Here is a 17629-nt window from a genome sequence, read left to right on the forward strand (position 1 = left end):
ATGTGTACGTTGGCATGGCTATGCGCCTACACCAGAAAGAATGTTATGCATTAGCTACTACCTAAGTTGAAGGTACCCAAGAAAACAACACACTACAACATGATTAATTACACTTTATATCTACTAATACTACATTAACTACAAAAACAATCCTAACATATCTTCATACCAATACACTCCAGTAAGATTCAGTTCATCCATAAAAAAACAAAAAAACAACAGTTAACCCGTACTCATTGGAAAAATAGAACCAAAGTCTTTGAGCCAGGAATAGAGAAAGCAAGAGTAAAGGTTCAATATGTCATGCAAGAAGATTTCCTTTGAGTTTTTTTTTCTGCAGCTTATTGCTCATATGACCATTTTAGGTGCAATAGCATGATGTGTTCATCACAGGATTATATGTAATAGCCGCTTGGTATTGGCAAATAAAGAAAAACTTTACAGACAGATCATGTTATTAGCAAAATGTAGACATGAAGGTTCATATCATGGAATTGCGCCTAATTCTAGAATGGAAATTCAAGGTTTTAAATCATGGTGTCATCTTCAAATCACAAACTGGCAAAATTGCATAAATGAGCCAAATTTCAGAAACAGAAGTTCAGAGTTTTAGTTAATGCCACAATCAAATATTTGATCTGGTGATTCGAAATTAAAGAAAGAAATTTTTGAGCAACATAACAACATGGGATTTTCTTTTACTTATTGAACGATATTAAGTGCTTGCAAACCAGATGCAGAGAACAAAAGGTTAATATGAAAAGGCAGGAAACAAGTAATTAATGTGCTTGCAAAAAGCAACATGAGACAATCCTGTAACCTTCTTCAGTTCCTGCACTCTTCCTTCCTCCCTATTTGGTTTTGCCATGGCCACAACTCGTTTTGCTTCCAATATATTCAATCTTGATCTTTTCTAAGCATGCAAGACAAGAGGAAAAAGGAAAGCAAGAAGAAATAATGCAGAGAAGCAATTAGTACGGTTCATTCTGTAACCTACTGCTACTGCTAGCTAAATATCCCCTCGTGCATCGACAGCAATGCGGCCTGGTTGCGCCATACAAGCTCGTGCGGTGGCACACTATGCATCTCTGCTACTTTGCAGTGCCGGCGCTGACCTTTGCCTTCCATAATAACATAAACATGGCCAGCACATTGCCCGCCTCCCTATCCGTGCCCGCATGTATCAGAATTTTAGGGGGACACATTACCTAGACAAGACGATCTGCTAGGGATAATTGCAACAGTCTACATGGAATGCGTGGGACTTGCATTGCTGCCTCTTTTAGGCATTTCGTCGAACATGTGTAATGCAAGTGTATGGCGCCGAAAACGAACCTCTGGAAAGACATGACCGAGGACGTCGCTGTCGCCGGTTGACCACGAAGGGATTGAGTGGATGCCACCACGCCAACGCAGGTCCATGCCCGCCGCGGCGTGGACAGAAAGCAGCGGAGAGGGAGGAGCAGAGGAGCAAAACGAAGAGAATTTCGGTGTGACGGGCTAATGGGCCAAGAGAGATCGCGAGACTTCGGGTTCTCGGTGAGGCGGGCAGAGGATCCGAATCGACCCGCATCGGACGATTAGTTTCGCGAGCACCGCGGATCGGACGGCTTGCGGGTTAACGGGGCGACGTGGATATGCGCAATGAGCTGGGAATGCACCAGCTCTAAAATGGAGAGATGCTCCTATTTGAAATTGAGCGTAACTTGGCTGGTAATAAGGTGGAACCTGTTCACCCGGGTTCGAGATTTATTCTCTAAGAGGTGATCATAGGAATAATTTTGCATACATTTATATGAGCGTTACATCGCTGTGCTTCGCGAAGAAAAAAAAAGAAACTCTTGTGCTTGAAACAAGATAATACATAAATTTAGACATCAACCATCATGCTTGAAAATATATGCAAGGCTTGCATGCAGCTTTAGTGATGTTTTTGCACTTTTGTTCCCCGTTAGTCTTATAACTTCATTACTCATCAGTAAACACCCGCACAATTCTACCATTCCTTAATCCCGTGCTCAATCAAAACAGGTTTTATATAAGGATGAAATCGTAAACACACATAACTCTAAAGCATCACATGCACCCAAGTACATTTTGAAACAAGATTTTACAAAGTTAATAAATACTGGACCAAGAAGCGGTGATGTATTATATCTTTCTTTTACGTCGGTATGATGAATTAGGCATTGAGCGCCAAAGACTTTGGCTACATGGCAACGCTCAGTGTCTACGTTGCATACTCTAGGAAGTAAGAACCCTTGAAATCGATATTTTAGCCGCAATACTCCAAAACTTTGACCATTTGCAAGAACTTTATAGCTACATGAAAACTTCACGTTGCATAGTCTTGGAGAGACTATACTGTAATATGTAAAATTAATACTTTTATTTTTAAAAAGCAAAAAAAAGATAGTCAGAACATAGCAAAATAATTTAAAAATAAAAATAGAGAAGAAAAGGATTTTAGTGTGAAAACAACAAAAGTTAAAAATATTAAAAATAAAATAAAGAAATTTCTTGGTGTAGAAAATTTGAAAGAGAAGGATTTTAGTGATAACACAACAAAAAGCTTTTTAAAAATAAAAAGAAAACAGAGAAGAGATGGGTTTTAGTGAGAAAACAGAGAACGTTAAAAAACATTGCTGGCTGTGGGGTTCGAACCCACGCGCACTTGAGTGCAGAAGATCTTAAGTCTTCCCCCTTAACCACTCGGGCAAACCAGCCCGCGATGTTCTATCGTCTACAATTAGATTTATTAATAGTATAAATTTTTCTGTCCTTTAGCTAGGGCGTCAATCACTGCATACTCCCTCCCTCCTGAAATAAAAGGTATTAGAGATTTTAAAATTTATACCTAAATAAAATATTCTAGAATATTTTAAAACTAACTATTCCCAACCTACCATAAAATCATCGAGATGACAATCAAACAAGGCATTAAATAGAGGTACATGCGTCATTTTCTCATCTCCTTAATCTATCATAAAAATATTAAAATACCTTATATTATATCATAGGACGGAGGGAATATTTTGGTACAAACGTGTCCTTGACTCCTTTGAATAGGGGGAATACACTTTTGTTAAACTTACAACTAGGATGCAGTATAACCTAAAGAAGAATGAGGTTCAGGAGAGGAGTGACAAATTATAGTCACTGCTCTGCTCAATGTAAGCCACCTTTGAACAAAACACTATTTGTGTCTGATGCAAATAAAACTGACTAGCCAGTGGAGTGTATCATGTCCCACCATAAAATGTACCCAGAAGATTAGGCCCCCCACAATCCTTGCCACAAGGCGCAGCCATTCAGCTAATCAGGTTGGTTTGTAGGGGAGAAGGTGAAGTTAGATGATCTTGGCCTCTTGGGGATGATGAAAAGACTCCAAAGACAACCACCGAGTATTACAAGTGAGGACGAATCACGGGAGTAGGAGAGAGGTAGGGAAATAGAGTTGCCAGGACAGCAGACGTCACAATTCTTGCGTGAAATACACACGTGCGCAGGTCCCTCATTGTTGACAGCAATTGATAGTTTTATTTTCTCTAACCCTTATTTGCTAAAACTTTGTATAATTATCTGCACATCTAAATGATTTCAAATTTAAAATTTATCTAACTATAAAGTTGTAAATGTCATCGAGATCCACAATTTACTATAGAAAGTATCTCCATCCAACTAAGTGTGATTCTTTTTATAAATTTCTAAGTATTTCTCTACAAGCTCTCATAAACACTTTTTGTCACTACCTTTAGAGTTGATCTTCCATTAGAGTTAGATTCTACTTAACAACTTTGTCTTGTTTTTATCTTATCACAGCTAGTGTTGACCCTACTTATGGATGATCTTGATATTAGTATTTCACTAAGCCGCTAGGTAGCACCCATGTAGCAAAAATTTTCAATGGCCATAGATTTTGTGAAGTATTCCTTTGTTGTGTGCTATGCTGTTGGCTCTGGTAGATTAGGAATTTCTTTAGAGTTATAGGGATTAACCCGGTCTTATGCCAAGCAAAAGACGGTCAAATGATTATAGCACTCCCCTCACTTCACTATCCAGTACGAAAGACCAACAGAGAATTAAAAGATGTTCTAGTCAAGGTTAGGGTGCACAATTGTTACACAACAACAACAACAATTTAGCCTTTTTTCCCAAGCAAGTTGGGGTAGGCTAGAGATGAAACCCATAGAAAACAAAAATAACACAAAAAGGGTACAAGCCAAAGGAAAAATTAGGCGTTAAACAAAAAGTAACAAAGGTTTTCAGGTACGTTAATTGCTAATCTCCAAGCCCTCCTATCCATAGCTAATTCCATAGCGATATTCCACTCCTTAAGGTCTCTCTTGACCGTCTCGTCCCAAGTTAGTCTAGGTCTACCTCTACCTCTCCTTACATTATCGCCCCGTTTTAAAACTTCACTACGCACCGGCGCCTCGGGAGGCCTCCGTTGTACATGTCCAAACCATCTCAACCGATGTTGAATCAACTTCTCCTCGATAGGTGCCACCCCGACCCTATCTCGAATCTCTTCGTTCTGGACTCTATCCCTTCTTGTATGCCCGCAGAACCAACACAACATACGCATCTCTGCTACACTCAGTTGCTGGACATGTTGCCTTTTTGGAGGCCAACATTCAGCACCGTATAGCATCGCCGGGCGAATCGCCGTCCTATAGAACTTACTTTTTAGTCTTTGTGGCACCTTCTTATCACAGAGGACGCCAGAAGCCTACCGCCACTTCAACCAACCGGCTGAAATTCTATGCCTAATATCTTCATCAATGTCTCCATCTTAGCCATTTTAGGGCACATTTAGGGCAGATACATCGGTCCATATTAGCCATTTTATAGGTTGTGTTATGCATTGGCATGCATGATTTTAGGTATTGGGGAGGAGAGAAAAGAGGTCATTTCTTGCAAAAAAAATGTTTTATAAATTGCAATTTATCGTTACAAGGCAAAGTCGTCGTAGGCCATTTTACCCTATTGTGATGCGATGGATATGTTTTATTATATTGTAGCAGCCTGCAAATTAGGGGTTACATTTTGGAAATAATGGTCTTTATTCCTACAATGACATCAAAATCCATTACCACATATTAGGGGAGATAGTCTTACTAGAATGACTGTATGAGGGGAAAAATAAAATCTATTATAGTAATTTGGTTATTAAGTCTTTGAAATTAAGTAGTATAGGGCATCAGAAAAGAAAACAACACCATGCTTTCCGTAACGCAGTGACCACAGTTTGCATGAAGAAATCTACGTAACCCTCTGAACTATTATGGTCGGAACACTTCATCCTCCAAACTATAAAATCAGATATTTAACCCCCTTAATTTACAAAACCATTCACTTAGAACCCTTTCCTAATTTTGCAGAGTGGTTTTCTACACGTGACGTGCCGAGCTGGATGTAGACAATGAGATGTTCCATCTGACATGTGGACCCTGCTCGTAAGTCGGCATCTCTTCTCCCGTCTCTTCTTCTTCCCACCTCTCTCGGTCTCTCCCACCCTCCTTGCGTGCGGGCGACTGCAGCCGCCGCCGCTTCCTCACCTCCACCAACTCCTTCTCCATCTCCAGAACCCTCTGCTTGTTACTCCTCGCGGCTGCCACGGCATCGTTGAGCTTAGCGCGCAGACGCCGTTCTCAGCCTCGGGCCGGGACAGCACGTCCCAGCACAGCAGCACTGCTTGAGCTCGCTGCTCTTGGCAGCGAGCTAGATCTCCGGGAACGGCACAATGACGACGGTCTCCTTGCGGATCATGTGCTCCAGCAGCTTGGTGCGGAGCCGCGATTCCCGCTCCTGCCCCTCCTCGACGAGGGGACAAGCTTGCCGGGCTCAGACGCCATGTGCACCGGCTGCAATTGCGCGGAAGAGCACGAGAAGAGCCACGCCTTGGACCCAGACCCCGATGGCGCCAGTGAGCCGGACGACCTCCGCCGCCGTGTCTCCGGCTACGTCGCCCCCGAGGCCGCGGATCCAGGGAGCTGCAGCGGCACCGGTGCCAAGGCCTTGCGTGCGGATGTGGAGGAGGAGGGGCTGATGGAGTCAGGGCCATCTTAGGCTTCAAGGTGGGAGTACATGAGGTGGGGTGTACCAGCCGACGAGTGCGGCGTGGAGGAGGTCGGCGAAGGCGATGCAGCGGCGGATGAGGAGGAGGATGGTGTCGGAGGGTGAGAGAAGAGATGCCCACTTAGAAGCGGGGCTCACATATCATATGGTCCATCTCATCATCTACGTCCAGATGCCACGTGTACAAAACCACTCTGCAAAATCAGGAATGAGGGCTAAGTGAATGGTTTTGTAAAAATCAAGAACGAGGGCTAAGTGAATGGTTTTGTAAAATTAAGAGGTTAAATATCCGATTTTATAGTTTAGGGGTGAAGTGTTTCCGACCGTAATAGTTCGGGGTTAGTAGACTTCTTCCACAATTTGCATATCCAAAATCTATAGAAAAAAGGAAAAAAGAATGGAAACTCCCACAACGGGCTCGCGGATGGGCCGCACGGGCCAGACGCCTGGATCGAAGAGAATTTGGGCCGCCAAGCCTCCCACACGCGACTGATGAATCCCACACGGCCCATCAAGTCGTCTTCCACCTCCGTCCAAGTCCATCGCAGCAGCAGCGTCAGCGGCACGGCTCCTCCTCCTCCCCCTCCTTCCCACCCATACCCCGGCGAGCCATGTCCGGCGGCGGGTGCAGCGTGCGCGCCATCTGGATCCTCACGCCGCACGACGCGGTAGCCTTCTCCAGGTGCCCATCCGAACTTTTCCGGTCAGGATTAGGCCCTTCTGATCCCACGGGGCTCACATCTTCCTTCCTCCCGTCAGGCGGTTCGCGGTTGTGGAGAAGCGGTGGCGCGCCTCCTGGGAAGCGGAGGGTGGAGGCTGCGGCGAGGGGGACGGACGGGGCGCTGGGGCGCCGACGCCACCGCAGCTGCCGGCTGACCACGAGGTCGCTGCCGCCTTCGCCGACCGCCGGAGAAGGTTAGCCGTCGTTCCCTTGGTTCTTCGATCAGCTTATGGTGTGCGGATGCGTGTAGATTAGTCACTGGACTTTGCTCGTTGAGTAGAAGCGAATTGGGTGTTAGGATATGATCCATATATATATGGCAGGGACAGAATGATACAACAATGTTTTTTTTTTTGCTTGAAAACACCACAGACTGATTTGAGCTCCTGATACATGTAGCACAGCAAACAAATAAACATTGAAAGTACAAACCATACAGTTTAAGATCCGATATCTGTTGATCATATTTCAGTCACTGAAACCAAAAGCCTATGCTGTTGTGGCATGATGCAGCAATGCTGTAGGAAGTAGGAACAATGTAATACATAATTGACATATCTTTGTCACTCTGTAGGGAAGGCACTGCACGAGGTTCTGGAATTCGTACAAGCCTATCATCTGTGGGATCGGATTCCTGGGTTGATGATCCAATCACTCGCCAAGTTATATCGCTTCACATTAAAGAGGAATCGGATGACTTCATGATCTGGCCTGTGGTTCTGCAGAAACGCGGAGGGTATTATGTCCTTGTGTTACCTCTGGTGGATCCTCAGTCATTTAGAGCGTATGAGAATCTCTTAAAACGGTCTGATTGTGGGAGTTCGGCCAAGGAGAATGGGAATCTTTCTTCCATCCTGCTCAATCTTCCATGCATAACAGGGTAATGTAAGTTTGCTTACCTATTATGGGTTGTGTTTTTTTTTAAATGTCTAAGTTTCATTTTTATCACCACCAACCCAGCCACCATTTAATATAGTAATATGAAAATGCTTCCTAGTGATCTGGTTCCATCTTCAGCAACAAATTAAGGATTATGTTCATTACATGAACATCTGATGTTGTTCAAGCTACAGCTTGATTAGCTTTCACGTTTACACCTCATGTTTAATGATAGGGCATTTATGGTTGCTCATGTTATTGGGGACATAATTACTGGTGATATTGCTGAACCTGAGGTGATCGTTAGCTCTGGGCCCTCTGTTGGTGGGCTGTTGGATTCATTGACTGGAAGTATAGGTATTTCAGCACGATCAAAGCCTATTGCTGCACCTGTGGCTGCACCGACTGCTTCAGTCTCTTCACCTGTTGGTTCTGCTCAGTCAGAGTCCTTAAAAGGTGGTGTTAGACCTTTTGACAAGGATTTATTGCGCAACTTCATCGTCGGTGCAATGCCTTTTGGTTAGTATTAACAAAGCCTCCTACAATAGCATATAATACCTCATATTGTTCTCTTGTAAAGCTTCGTCAGGGATGTACACTTTAATGAACCAACTTAGCTAATAAATTCTTTTTTGCAGGCACACCTCAGGATCTCAATTATACCAATGTTACTTCGATAAGGACTACTGGATTTTCTGGCGATCCTCTTCCGACAGACCAGAAGCAACCTGCCTGGAAGCCCTACCTGTACAAAGGGAGGCAAAGGATTCTCTTTTCTAGCCTGGAGACTATAAATGCTGCACTGTATGACCGCGATGATGTGCCAGATTTCCTTTCTGTTTCAGGACAAGTAACCTGTAGGGCTGAACTAGAAGGACTACCTGATGTTTCTTTGCCACTGGCTGGGTTAAAAACTGCTCATGTTGAGGTGTCATCATTCCATCATTGTGTTCAAGCTTCAGATCCCACTGATAATAAACAAACCCTCATTTTTCAGCCACCGTTAGGAAATTTTGTATTGATGCATTATCAAGCACCATGCAACATTGCTCCTCCTGTTAAAGGGTTCTACCAGTTGTCCATGGTTTCTGAAAATGAAGGCGCTTTTCTATTTAAGCTGACATTGATGGAGGGTTACAAATCTCCCTTCATTATGGACTTCTGCATGATTACAATGCCATTCCCTCGAAGAAGAGTTGCATCATATGAGGGAAATCCATCACTTGGGACAGTTTCAATGACAGAGCACTCAATTGAATGGAGAATTGTTTCAAGTGGACGGGGGCTCAGTGGTAGGAGCATTGAGGCTACCTTCCCTGGTACTGTTAAATTTTTGCCTAGAACAACACAGAGAACAAATTCATCATTTCGGTCAGTTTCAAGCACTGCATATACTGAAGATAGTGACAGTGAGCAAGATAATGTTAAGAATGGAGCTAGCTTGGATGACTACATCATGGAAAAAATAAATAAGGATCTTCAGGCAGTTGATTTAGAAGAGCCATTGTCTTGGCAAGCCTATAATTATGCTAAGGTATGTCTCTAACAAAGGGTATTACTAGGAGACCTTCAGAAGCCTTCTTGTCACTTCCTTTTGGTTTGAACATAGGATAGTAAGTAATTACCGCGTATGGTCAATGGAATGCTTCATCTCTGTTGTCTTTCTCTTTTCAGCTTGCTTAGTTTTTGCTATTATGTTGGTTCATATAGGATTGCCAAACATTTGACTTCTGCATTGTTCTTCATATAGTATCTATGCCCAAAATAGATAAAAATATTACTGGAAATCAGTATTACGCTTAAGATTTATATCAACTATATTGGTGCTGTCGATTGGATATGTGGGACCTATTAATTTTTTTACACATTCATGAAGTTTTGTAGTGCCCAAAGACTATTCTTTTGTCTGTGTTTTCTATGGACATGTGTTTTTGTTTCTTGTTAGGTTTCTTTCTGCTCTGCTTATTGATTATGAATCATTTTTCTAGGTTTCTTTTAAGATAACTGGAGGCACGCTATCTGGGCTTACAATTGATCCAAAATCTGTAAGTTACACATTACTTTTCTCACTCACTGTAGTGAGGTGTGATCAATAAATTCATTCGTTGGTGAAAACATCCTGATAGTCAATTATGTTCGTAATTTAATTGGCATAGATATTCAAATGAAATGTTGTTGTTAACCACTTTTTTTTGTTAAAATTGGAGAACGACAATCACACCGCAACATGTCACATGTACTGCCCACAAACTCCCACGGAAACTGTGCCATCCAGTTTAAAACGTTGCGCTATTTTGGTAGTAGCTCGATTCCGAGCAAATCATATATTGATATGTCTCAGTTTGATGTCAGGCAGAATTTCTGCCTATATATTTACTTAATATTTTCTGCTTACATGTTGTACTGCTGCACAGGTGATAGTATAGGCGTTCAAGTTGCATTTTGCTCTTGTAATACTGTCATTAGAAATGTTTTGTATGCGATTCTTTATCGAAATACATCTATCACAAATATTTGTTTTGATTCTTTAATGACCTCCTGCAGGTAAATATCTACCCTTCTGTTAAAGCCCCAGCTGAATACACGATGCAGGTACTGATTTGATCTTGATAGCTACTCTGCTCTATTTAATCATTAAATAGTGATGAACCCTCTGAAATAGGATAGCTGGTCTGCACCAGTTTTGTATTTAGTTTTAGAGGATTATTTTCTGTCAGGCTACAGTTGTGTAAGCATGCATCTAAGTGGGCTTTGTTATGTCAATGCTGAGATAGTGACAAGCTAATACAAATTTAATATACCACCACATTGCTTTGGAGCTTATCTTACGTAAACATCTCAAGATTGCTTAGTTTCCTCTTCTTCCGAGAGCAGACTTGATCTTTTCATTAGTCGACTGACAATAAAATGCTTGCAATTTCTCTAATCTGTCTAAATAATGTGTGTGCGTGTGTGTCCCACCCCCCCACCACACACACACCCTTTGACAGGCATCTTCCGGAGATTATATACTGTGGAACACCTTGGGAAAATGTCCTACAGCAGCTTTGCCTAGAGATCTTTGAATGTCAGAATGCTTCAGCATACAGTGTCATACGTTGGTGTAGATTTTATTTTCTGTACAGAGCTGTAAGAGGCGTCGATTATGCTCCTCCACATTGTTTCTCCTGTTTCATTTGTTCCTGCCAGACCTGTGCTGGAAAGTTTTGGTCCTCTTTGTTTCAACTTTCAAGGAGGAAAACTACAAACCTGCAGATTTTGTTGTCTCAAGTGGTCAAGCCCCATGGACGTATCCAATCATGGCACGGCCATTTTATGAGCAAATTGATTTCCATCTCTAGCTGCTGTGGCCTTTCTGTTGATTGTTGGGTTACATGCTGGATTGCTGGTGTAGAAATACCTTCTAACTTGTAGAGTATCAGAGTATGATCGCAGGTGGATGTGTTGTGTGTTGAGCAGCAGCACCAGCGAGGCTCATCGACTTTTTCTTTTGTTTGCTATGATATACTGTTTGAGATGGATATATGCTTTGTAGTGCTACTGCTATACTTGCTGGTTCATTGAAACAGGACATTCTTTGCCATGACATGTTTGCTGCCACTGAGTTCGAATCACAGCATTGCCTTTTGAGTCTTTTTCACAAAAGAATTGCTTTTGAGTGAGGATTGCTCCTAGCCGCCGCCTATAGCCTGCACACAAAAGGCAGATGGACCTGGTGACAAAAGCAAGCACTGAAAGGGTCAGGAAAAGACATGATCATATGCTGACTTTTCATAGAAGGAAAACTACCCCTAGTTTTGAAAAAAACAAAATGGTTCCGAGACATTTGTCTTTGTTTCTAATATTATTAAAACCTTTTCCTGTAGATCTTTTTGCAAAGTTCGTTCGTGCTGCCTCAAGCAGAGAAGGTGATTGGCCCGCTTCACAAAAAGGCAGAATTGACCTTGCCACTTTCGCGCAGCCCCCTCGGCCTTCCACGAAATTTCAATCCCCACCGGCCACCGCGGCCATCCTATAAAGCCAACTGCTCTCTCTCTCTCTCTCATGTCGTTTATCCACGGAGCTGGTCGTTTACAAACTACAGATACCCCCTCAAGGAACGTTCAAAATTCTGAACGCGCCCTTCATCCGACAACCTCTGCGATGAGCGCCGCGCCCGTGCCCGCGCCCGCGCCGCCTCCGGTGGATCCCGTTGCGGCGGGGGAGATGGCGCGGGAGGCCGCCGCGTGGTGTGCACTGCACGGCCTCGTCGTCGGGGACCGCGCCGACCCGGTGAGCTACTTCTTCTTAGGCGGCTTCTTGCTCCTCCCCTTGTCTTGCGCATCGACAGCGCGCTGAGTTAGTTCAACATACTGTTGCTGAATTGAGCAAGATCACGGACTCTAAGATGGGCGATAAGAGGCCTCTATGTTCTGGTTCTGGTTCTCGCCTCCTTTGTATATATGGAAGCCACTTAGTTCACTCACTTCTTCACTCATTCACTCATTCACTGGAGCTAATAGTTCTGCTCCATCATTTTTTTTTGTCACTCGGTGTTTGGTGAGCATGGTTAGATCCTGTCATGTACTCTTGTCTCCTTTATTTTGTACTGAATTTTGGATAGAGGGTCTAGTATGTACTGATTGCCTCTGCTTAGGGTCATGACCAGACTTATATGCGCGAGAAATTGCTGTTGAGTGATACTATAACGATAACTTCTTCTGAAATTTGGTGGAACGAGGAACGAATACAAGTTAGCTACTTAGCTAGTCCTGTCTTCCTGATGAAGCATTGTGATTGGCCTCTCGCAGAGATCAGCAACAGTCCCTGGTGTTGGTTTGGTTCATGCTCCATTCTCCCTGCTCCCAGCACATCTTCCTGAATCCATTTGGAGGCAGGCGTGTGAGTTGGCTCCCATTTTTAACGAGCTTGTGGATCGTGTTAGCCGCGATAGGAAATTCTTGCAAGATTCTTTGTCCAAGTAAGTTTCTTTTCCATATTAATTTCTCACCATGTCATGAATCATCATTCAAAGTTCTGTTTGCAGCTTGAATTAATTAATTAACTGAGAATATCAGTTCATTTAATCCTGCAAAATTCTCTTGTGCATTGCCAGAGGCGCACTGTATGCTCACTAATAGATTGTTGGAAATTTGAAACGACCTGTAGACATTTTGAGTAAACAAAATGGCCATCCAGGTCACAAGTTCAAAATCTCCATATCTATGGAACTGTTGGACTGATGATAGTGGTTGATCATGTTGTAATTTCAGAACAAGGCAGGTTGACGATTTCACATCTAGGCTCTTAGAGATTCACAAGAAAATGATGGAAATAAATAAGGACGAGGTAATTTTCTATGCGCTCCTACTTGGTTCAATCCCGAACCTGAGTATTAATAAGCACATCTTATCTCTAACTTCTCGGTGTCAACTTCTTAACCTGAACAAATATTAGTATAATTTAAGTTATCTCAAAGTTCTCTTTTCTATCTTTTATTGGGGTGGGGACGGTGGTAATGCTTTTTCTATGGCAGTACTGATCAGTGCTCCAATATTTACCAGAATATTCGCTTAGGGTTGTACCGATCGGATTATATGCTGGATTTAGAAACGAATTCTCTTCTTCAAATAGAGCTCAACACCATTTCAACATCATTTCCTGGGCTTGGATCTTTAGTAAGTGATCTTCACAGGTAAAGTCCGGCATGTCATTTCTTTCTGTAACAGAAATATCCTGCTGTGGATGAAGATAACTTTTTTTAAAAAAGAGAAAAATCTGTTTCAATAATAGAAAGATATTGTACCGAATAAATTCCGCTTTTTTTAATGAAGATAAGTAGCACTTGCTAAATTACACATGATAGAACAGTCGGCTTTAGTTGTGTTTACTTCATATGTTTATTTTGCTCTGATATGGAAAATGAATATTAGAGTCCAGTCTAGTAGCATAATATGTAATGCTACTAAGTTGCAATTATGTTATTGAGATCATCTTGCAATTTCTCATTTTAGAAGTAATGGAAAGCTAGCGAATAATGTATCTAGTGGATTCTTTTCTAGTAGGGCTATATTCTCTGGAGTGTGAAGACACAGTATTGAAGAGTTTCTGTTCCAAGTTCTGTAACTGAAAATAAATAGAGAAAACACATTCTTAGTTGTATTTGTGCATCCAATTTACTTCCATTTCTTTCCAATGAATCTACTTGGACTGTTCTCCTTTTATTGGTGGTGGTTCGTATTTATTCAATTGATCAGCATTATTTTTGTGTCTCCAACGCAACTGTGATTCAATTGAGCATTCGATAATTGCTATGCAGGACCTTAATTAATCAGTATGGACATTTATTAAGTCTGGAACCAAAGAGGGTTCCTGGAAATGCAGCTAGCAGTAAATTTGCTGAAGCATTGGCCAGAGCATGGGCTGAGTTCAATGTTGACAGGTTTGGTATGCTCTAGTAGAACATGCATATTTTTGATATGTCATTATACTTATGCTACTATCTGAATGAGCATTAACAGTCACTCTTTTCCATGAATTTCTCAGTGCTGTAGTTATGATGATTGTTCAGCCTGAAGAAAGAAATATGTATGACCAATACTGGCTTACTAAATATTTAAGGGAATCATATCCTTTTACATTCTGCTTTCTTATTTTCTGTAATGATGGAAGCTACAATTTCTTCTGTTTGATTCCTGCATAGTGACTCAGCTGCTTGGTTGACTTTATTCAATTATCACCCATATAATTGCCATTATTTTACTTTCCTGCCTATAATCTTGAGTTCAATCTGCTCACTGCCTTTTCACCAATATCTTTCTACCCAGTTTGCTGCTGAGATTTCTGAAGTTTTTGATAATTTTGAAACACTGTTATATTTGAATTTTAGGCAATATCGAAATTCTAAGATCAAACTTGTGTTCCCTTGACAACTTATCACACATGGCATAACAACTATTAGGAAAACATTGTCACAGGTCGAGGCCGAAGGGCAGGTTCTCCCAGATGGAACTCTTCTGGTGTATGTATCCATATATGTCAAAAATAACTTATGCATGATTTTCTCTAGGCATCTTTGCAATTAACCTTGCATTATATTCATTAGAATTTTATGTTTTGAAATGAAAAATGCAGAGATGGCAAGAAAGTTGCTGTGGTGTACTATAGAGCTGGATATACACCAAATGATTATCCTTCAGAAACTGTATGAGTATATAGCTTTTTCCTTACAACATAGCCTTTTCTGACTGCAAACTAAGTCCCCCAGATTTTTTTTCTTTAACTATTTCATTCTTAGTCAAATGTTTGAATGCTTCTACATTCCCTTATTACACTTGAACATCATCTTTTGTCTTGTTATTAAGTAAAACATTTTGCTGTATATGATTTTGATGCGTTCTGGTTGGTTTCTTGTGTTAATATTCTCAAATTACCATGACAAGCTTCTTGTATATTCTAGGAATGGAGTGCAAGACTTTTGATTGAACAATCATGCGCTGTGAAGTGTCCTTCGATATCGTATCATTTAGTGGGAACCAAAAAGATTCAACAAGAACTAGCCAAGCCCGATGTGCTTGAAAGGTAACAAGATTTCTTCAATAACAATTAGTACACATTTTGACATTCATATGTTGTGCATATGACACTATGGATCTGCATGCATTCATAGACAAATGTGATACTTGTCGGCTGCCTGTACTGTTGTTCCATTACTACTCAGTTGCTACTATAATGATCAGATCAATTATTAGCCTTTTATGTAGGCTAAAAACTTCAAGGTTTCGTAACCATCGTTTGTTCTTTCAATAGGTTCCTTGAAAATAAGGAGGAAATTGCTAAGCTTCGTAAATGCTTTGCTGGTCTGTGGAGTTTGGATAATGAAGAGATTGTTAAAACTGCGATTGAAAAGCCTGAGTTGTTTGTATTGAAGCCTCAACGTGAAGGCGGAGGTTTGTATTTACATTAGCATATGCATATAATTCTTATTACCTTTTCTTGAATATGCTCTTTATATCCAGGGAACAACATCTACGGTCTTGATTTGCGAGAAACACTTACCAGACTCCAGAAGGAAGGAGGGGATGCACTTGCAGCCTATATACTTATGCAAAGAATCTTCCCAAAAGCTTCTCTTGCTTATCTAGTTCGTGGTGGTATTTGCCACGAGGGTCTTGTGATTTCTGAGCTTGGAGTTTATGGCGCTTACTTGCGGTATGGTAGTTTCGAAAACAAACACACTAGTGGTCTGCAAATGCTGATGTTTTTTCTAATGAAAAGGTACTACGCTGCTCAATTTCTGATCAGGAACAAAGATAAGGTAGTAATCAATGAGCAAAGTGGTTACTTGATGCGGACAAAAGTTTCTTCATCGGATGAAGGCGGCGTTGCTGCAGGGTTTGCTGTTTTGGATAGCTTATACCTGACTGACAAGGTGATATGCAATCGATCAATGTTTTTCACCCTCTAGTTTTCCTTAAATAGATGAAAATTTTCTTTTGGGTGTTAGGCTTTTGCTCAGCAGTCTCAAAATTACAGTGACTCTTATTAGTACGTCCGAAAACCCTGCACGTAAAATTTTGTTAGTGACCAGGTCAAAACCAAAGGAGACTTCAGAACAGCTGTTTCATCCAAATTGCATTCCGTATGTCATTAAGAAAAAAAGTCAGCATTTGTTAACCAGATCATTAAATTTTATTTTCCTCAAACTGTCTTCTTGACATGTACTTCTGTAACCAGTAAAAGAGTTTCCCTATAAGAATTAAATGTGAAATACTGGAATCGTCTGCTATATTGCCTATGTTTTCAAATTTGGCTACAAGTTTCTGCGTTGTCCGTTTCATTCTCCTTTTCGATGGGAAAATCATGCTCATGTTCTTGCTTCGTGCAGTGAGGTACTGATGAAAGGACTGTCAGCTGCAGCTTTCAGCTGGCTACTGGCTTACAGCGACAACAGATTCAACATCATGTTTTCCATTAAAGATCTGCAGAGAGGTTGCTGCAGACTACAGCCATGTCTGATCTGTCATCGTTTGCTGATTTCCTACTGCCCGTTCCTAGGGAGAGAATAAAATGTACATGTACATGAAATCCATGAAAATAATGACGAATAATCATATTATGTGTAGATGATGCCAATGACCTGCGCAGGTTGCAGCGATGTATAGATCACGCGCTGCCGTTTCTTGTTCTTCATCATCATGACCATGAAAGCAGCCATCTGTGGGTGTGCTTCTGTTGAAGACACTTGTGCTGGTCCTGTGCATCACCATGCGCGGAATACAGACGAGACGGTGTGTGTGCAGCGTACAAATAGGAAAGAAACAGTAGCATAGCCAAGCGCCCAAGCCACCTGACCTGGTGGTCTCTTGTATTGTGGTGACAGTTTTTTTTTTTTTTTTTGAGAAAGTATTGTGGTGTCAGTTAATCTCAGCCGTTTGCTCGGCCCACAGCGCGTCCTACTAAAGCGGGCCCTATGACAAAACACAGACGAAGTGGCCTTTGGGCCCATTGGGCTTGTCGGCTTGGTGCCACTTTTAAGGCAGCAACCGGCTCCTGTTTCCCTTGAGCCGGTTTGGGCTTATTCCAATCCTTTCCAGCCGCCGCCGCTCGGCGCGCCGCCACGTTCCTCCCCCGGGCGTGCGGCGTCGACGACAAGGGCTTCCGCTTCTCGTATCCTGTGGTTTGCATGGAGGAAAGGGGCTCTCGATCGGGTTCGGTTGGTGTAGCATGAGCACAGGGGCTCGATTGGGTAGGTTGGTGCAGGGGTGGAGGCAGGGCCCATGCTGTAGCTTAGATTGTCCCATATAAATCTGTAGTAGTTAGATTCAGAAACAGTAAAATTCAGTTAAATTTTAGCTACCCTAGCATTTTGTCCGCTCGTCAGCCCTAGGTGGAAGTCTTTTCCGGCTCCCCCCATTGGTGTATCATGGAGGAAGGGGGCTCTCGATTGGTCGGTTGCTGTGGCATGGA

At 42.1% G+C, this 17629-nt stretch overlaps 2 protein-coding genes and 1 non-coding gene across 4 annotated transcripts; 2 read left to right on the plus strand and 1 right to left on the minus strand.

Annotated features, from left to right (window-relative positions):
• Positions 1–2643: 2643 nt before the first annotated feature.
• Positions 2644–2726, minus strand: TRNAL-UAA. The gene has a single exon. It is a non-coding gene; the product is annotated as a tRNA-Leu (tRNA).
• Positions 2727–6602: 3876 nt separating this feature from the next.
• LOC112884659 (AP-5 complex subunit mu) lies at positions 6603–11295 on the plus strand. 2 transcript variants are annotated; one of them, XM_025950121.1, is made up of 9 exons: positions 6603–6763; positions 6841–6996; positions 7377–7440; positions 7528–7682; positions 7917–8200; positions 8320–9215; positions 9670–9726; positions 10226–10273; positions 10672–11295. In XM_025950121.1, the coding sequence occupies exons 1-9, from the start codon at positions 6693–6695 to the stop codon at positions 10744–10746; spliced, it is 1806 nt and encodes a 601-aa protein (XP_025805906.1). In that variant the 5' UTR covers positions 6603–6692; the 3' UTR covers positions 10747–11295. The 2 variants fall into 2 exon arrangements, with proteins under 2 accessions (XP_025805906.1, XP_025805905.1); XM_025950120.1 differs by having other exon boundaries at positions 7377–7682.
• A 433-nt stretch (positions 11296–11728) lies between these two features.
• On the plus strand, positions 11729–16852 carry LOC112884660 (glutathione synthetase, chloroplastic). The gene is made up of 13 exons (XM_025950122.1): positions 11729–11953; positions 12472–12641; positions 12934–13009; positions 13225–13355; positions 13980–14102; positions 14207–14287; positions 14601–14681; positions 14795–14864; positions 15120–15241; positions 15470–15609; positions 15679–15871; positions 15965–16091; positions 16548–16852. The coding sequence occupies exons 1-13, from the start codon at positions 11825–11827 to the stop codon at positions 16548–16550; spliced, it is 1446 nt and encodes a 481-aa protein (XP_025805907.1). The 5' UTR covers positions 11729–11824; the 3' UTR covers positions 16551–16852.
• Positions 16853–17629: the final 777 nt, after the last annotated feature.

The sequence above is a fragment of the Panicum hallii genome, chromosome 3 (genome assembly GCF_002211085.1).
Source record: "Panicum hallii strain FIL2 chromosome 3, PHallii_v3.1, whole genome shotgun sequence".
NCBI lineage: Eukaryota > Viridiplantae > Streptophyta > Magnoliopsida > Poales > Poaceae > Panicum > Panicum hallii.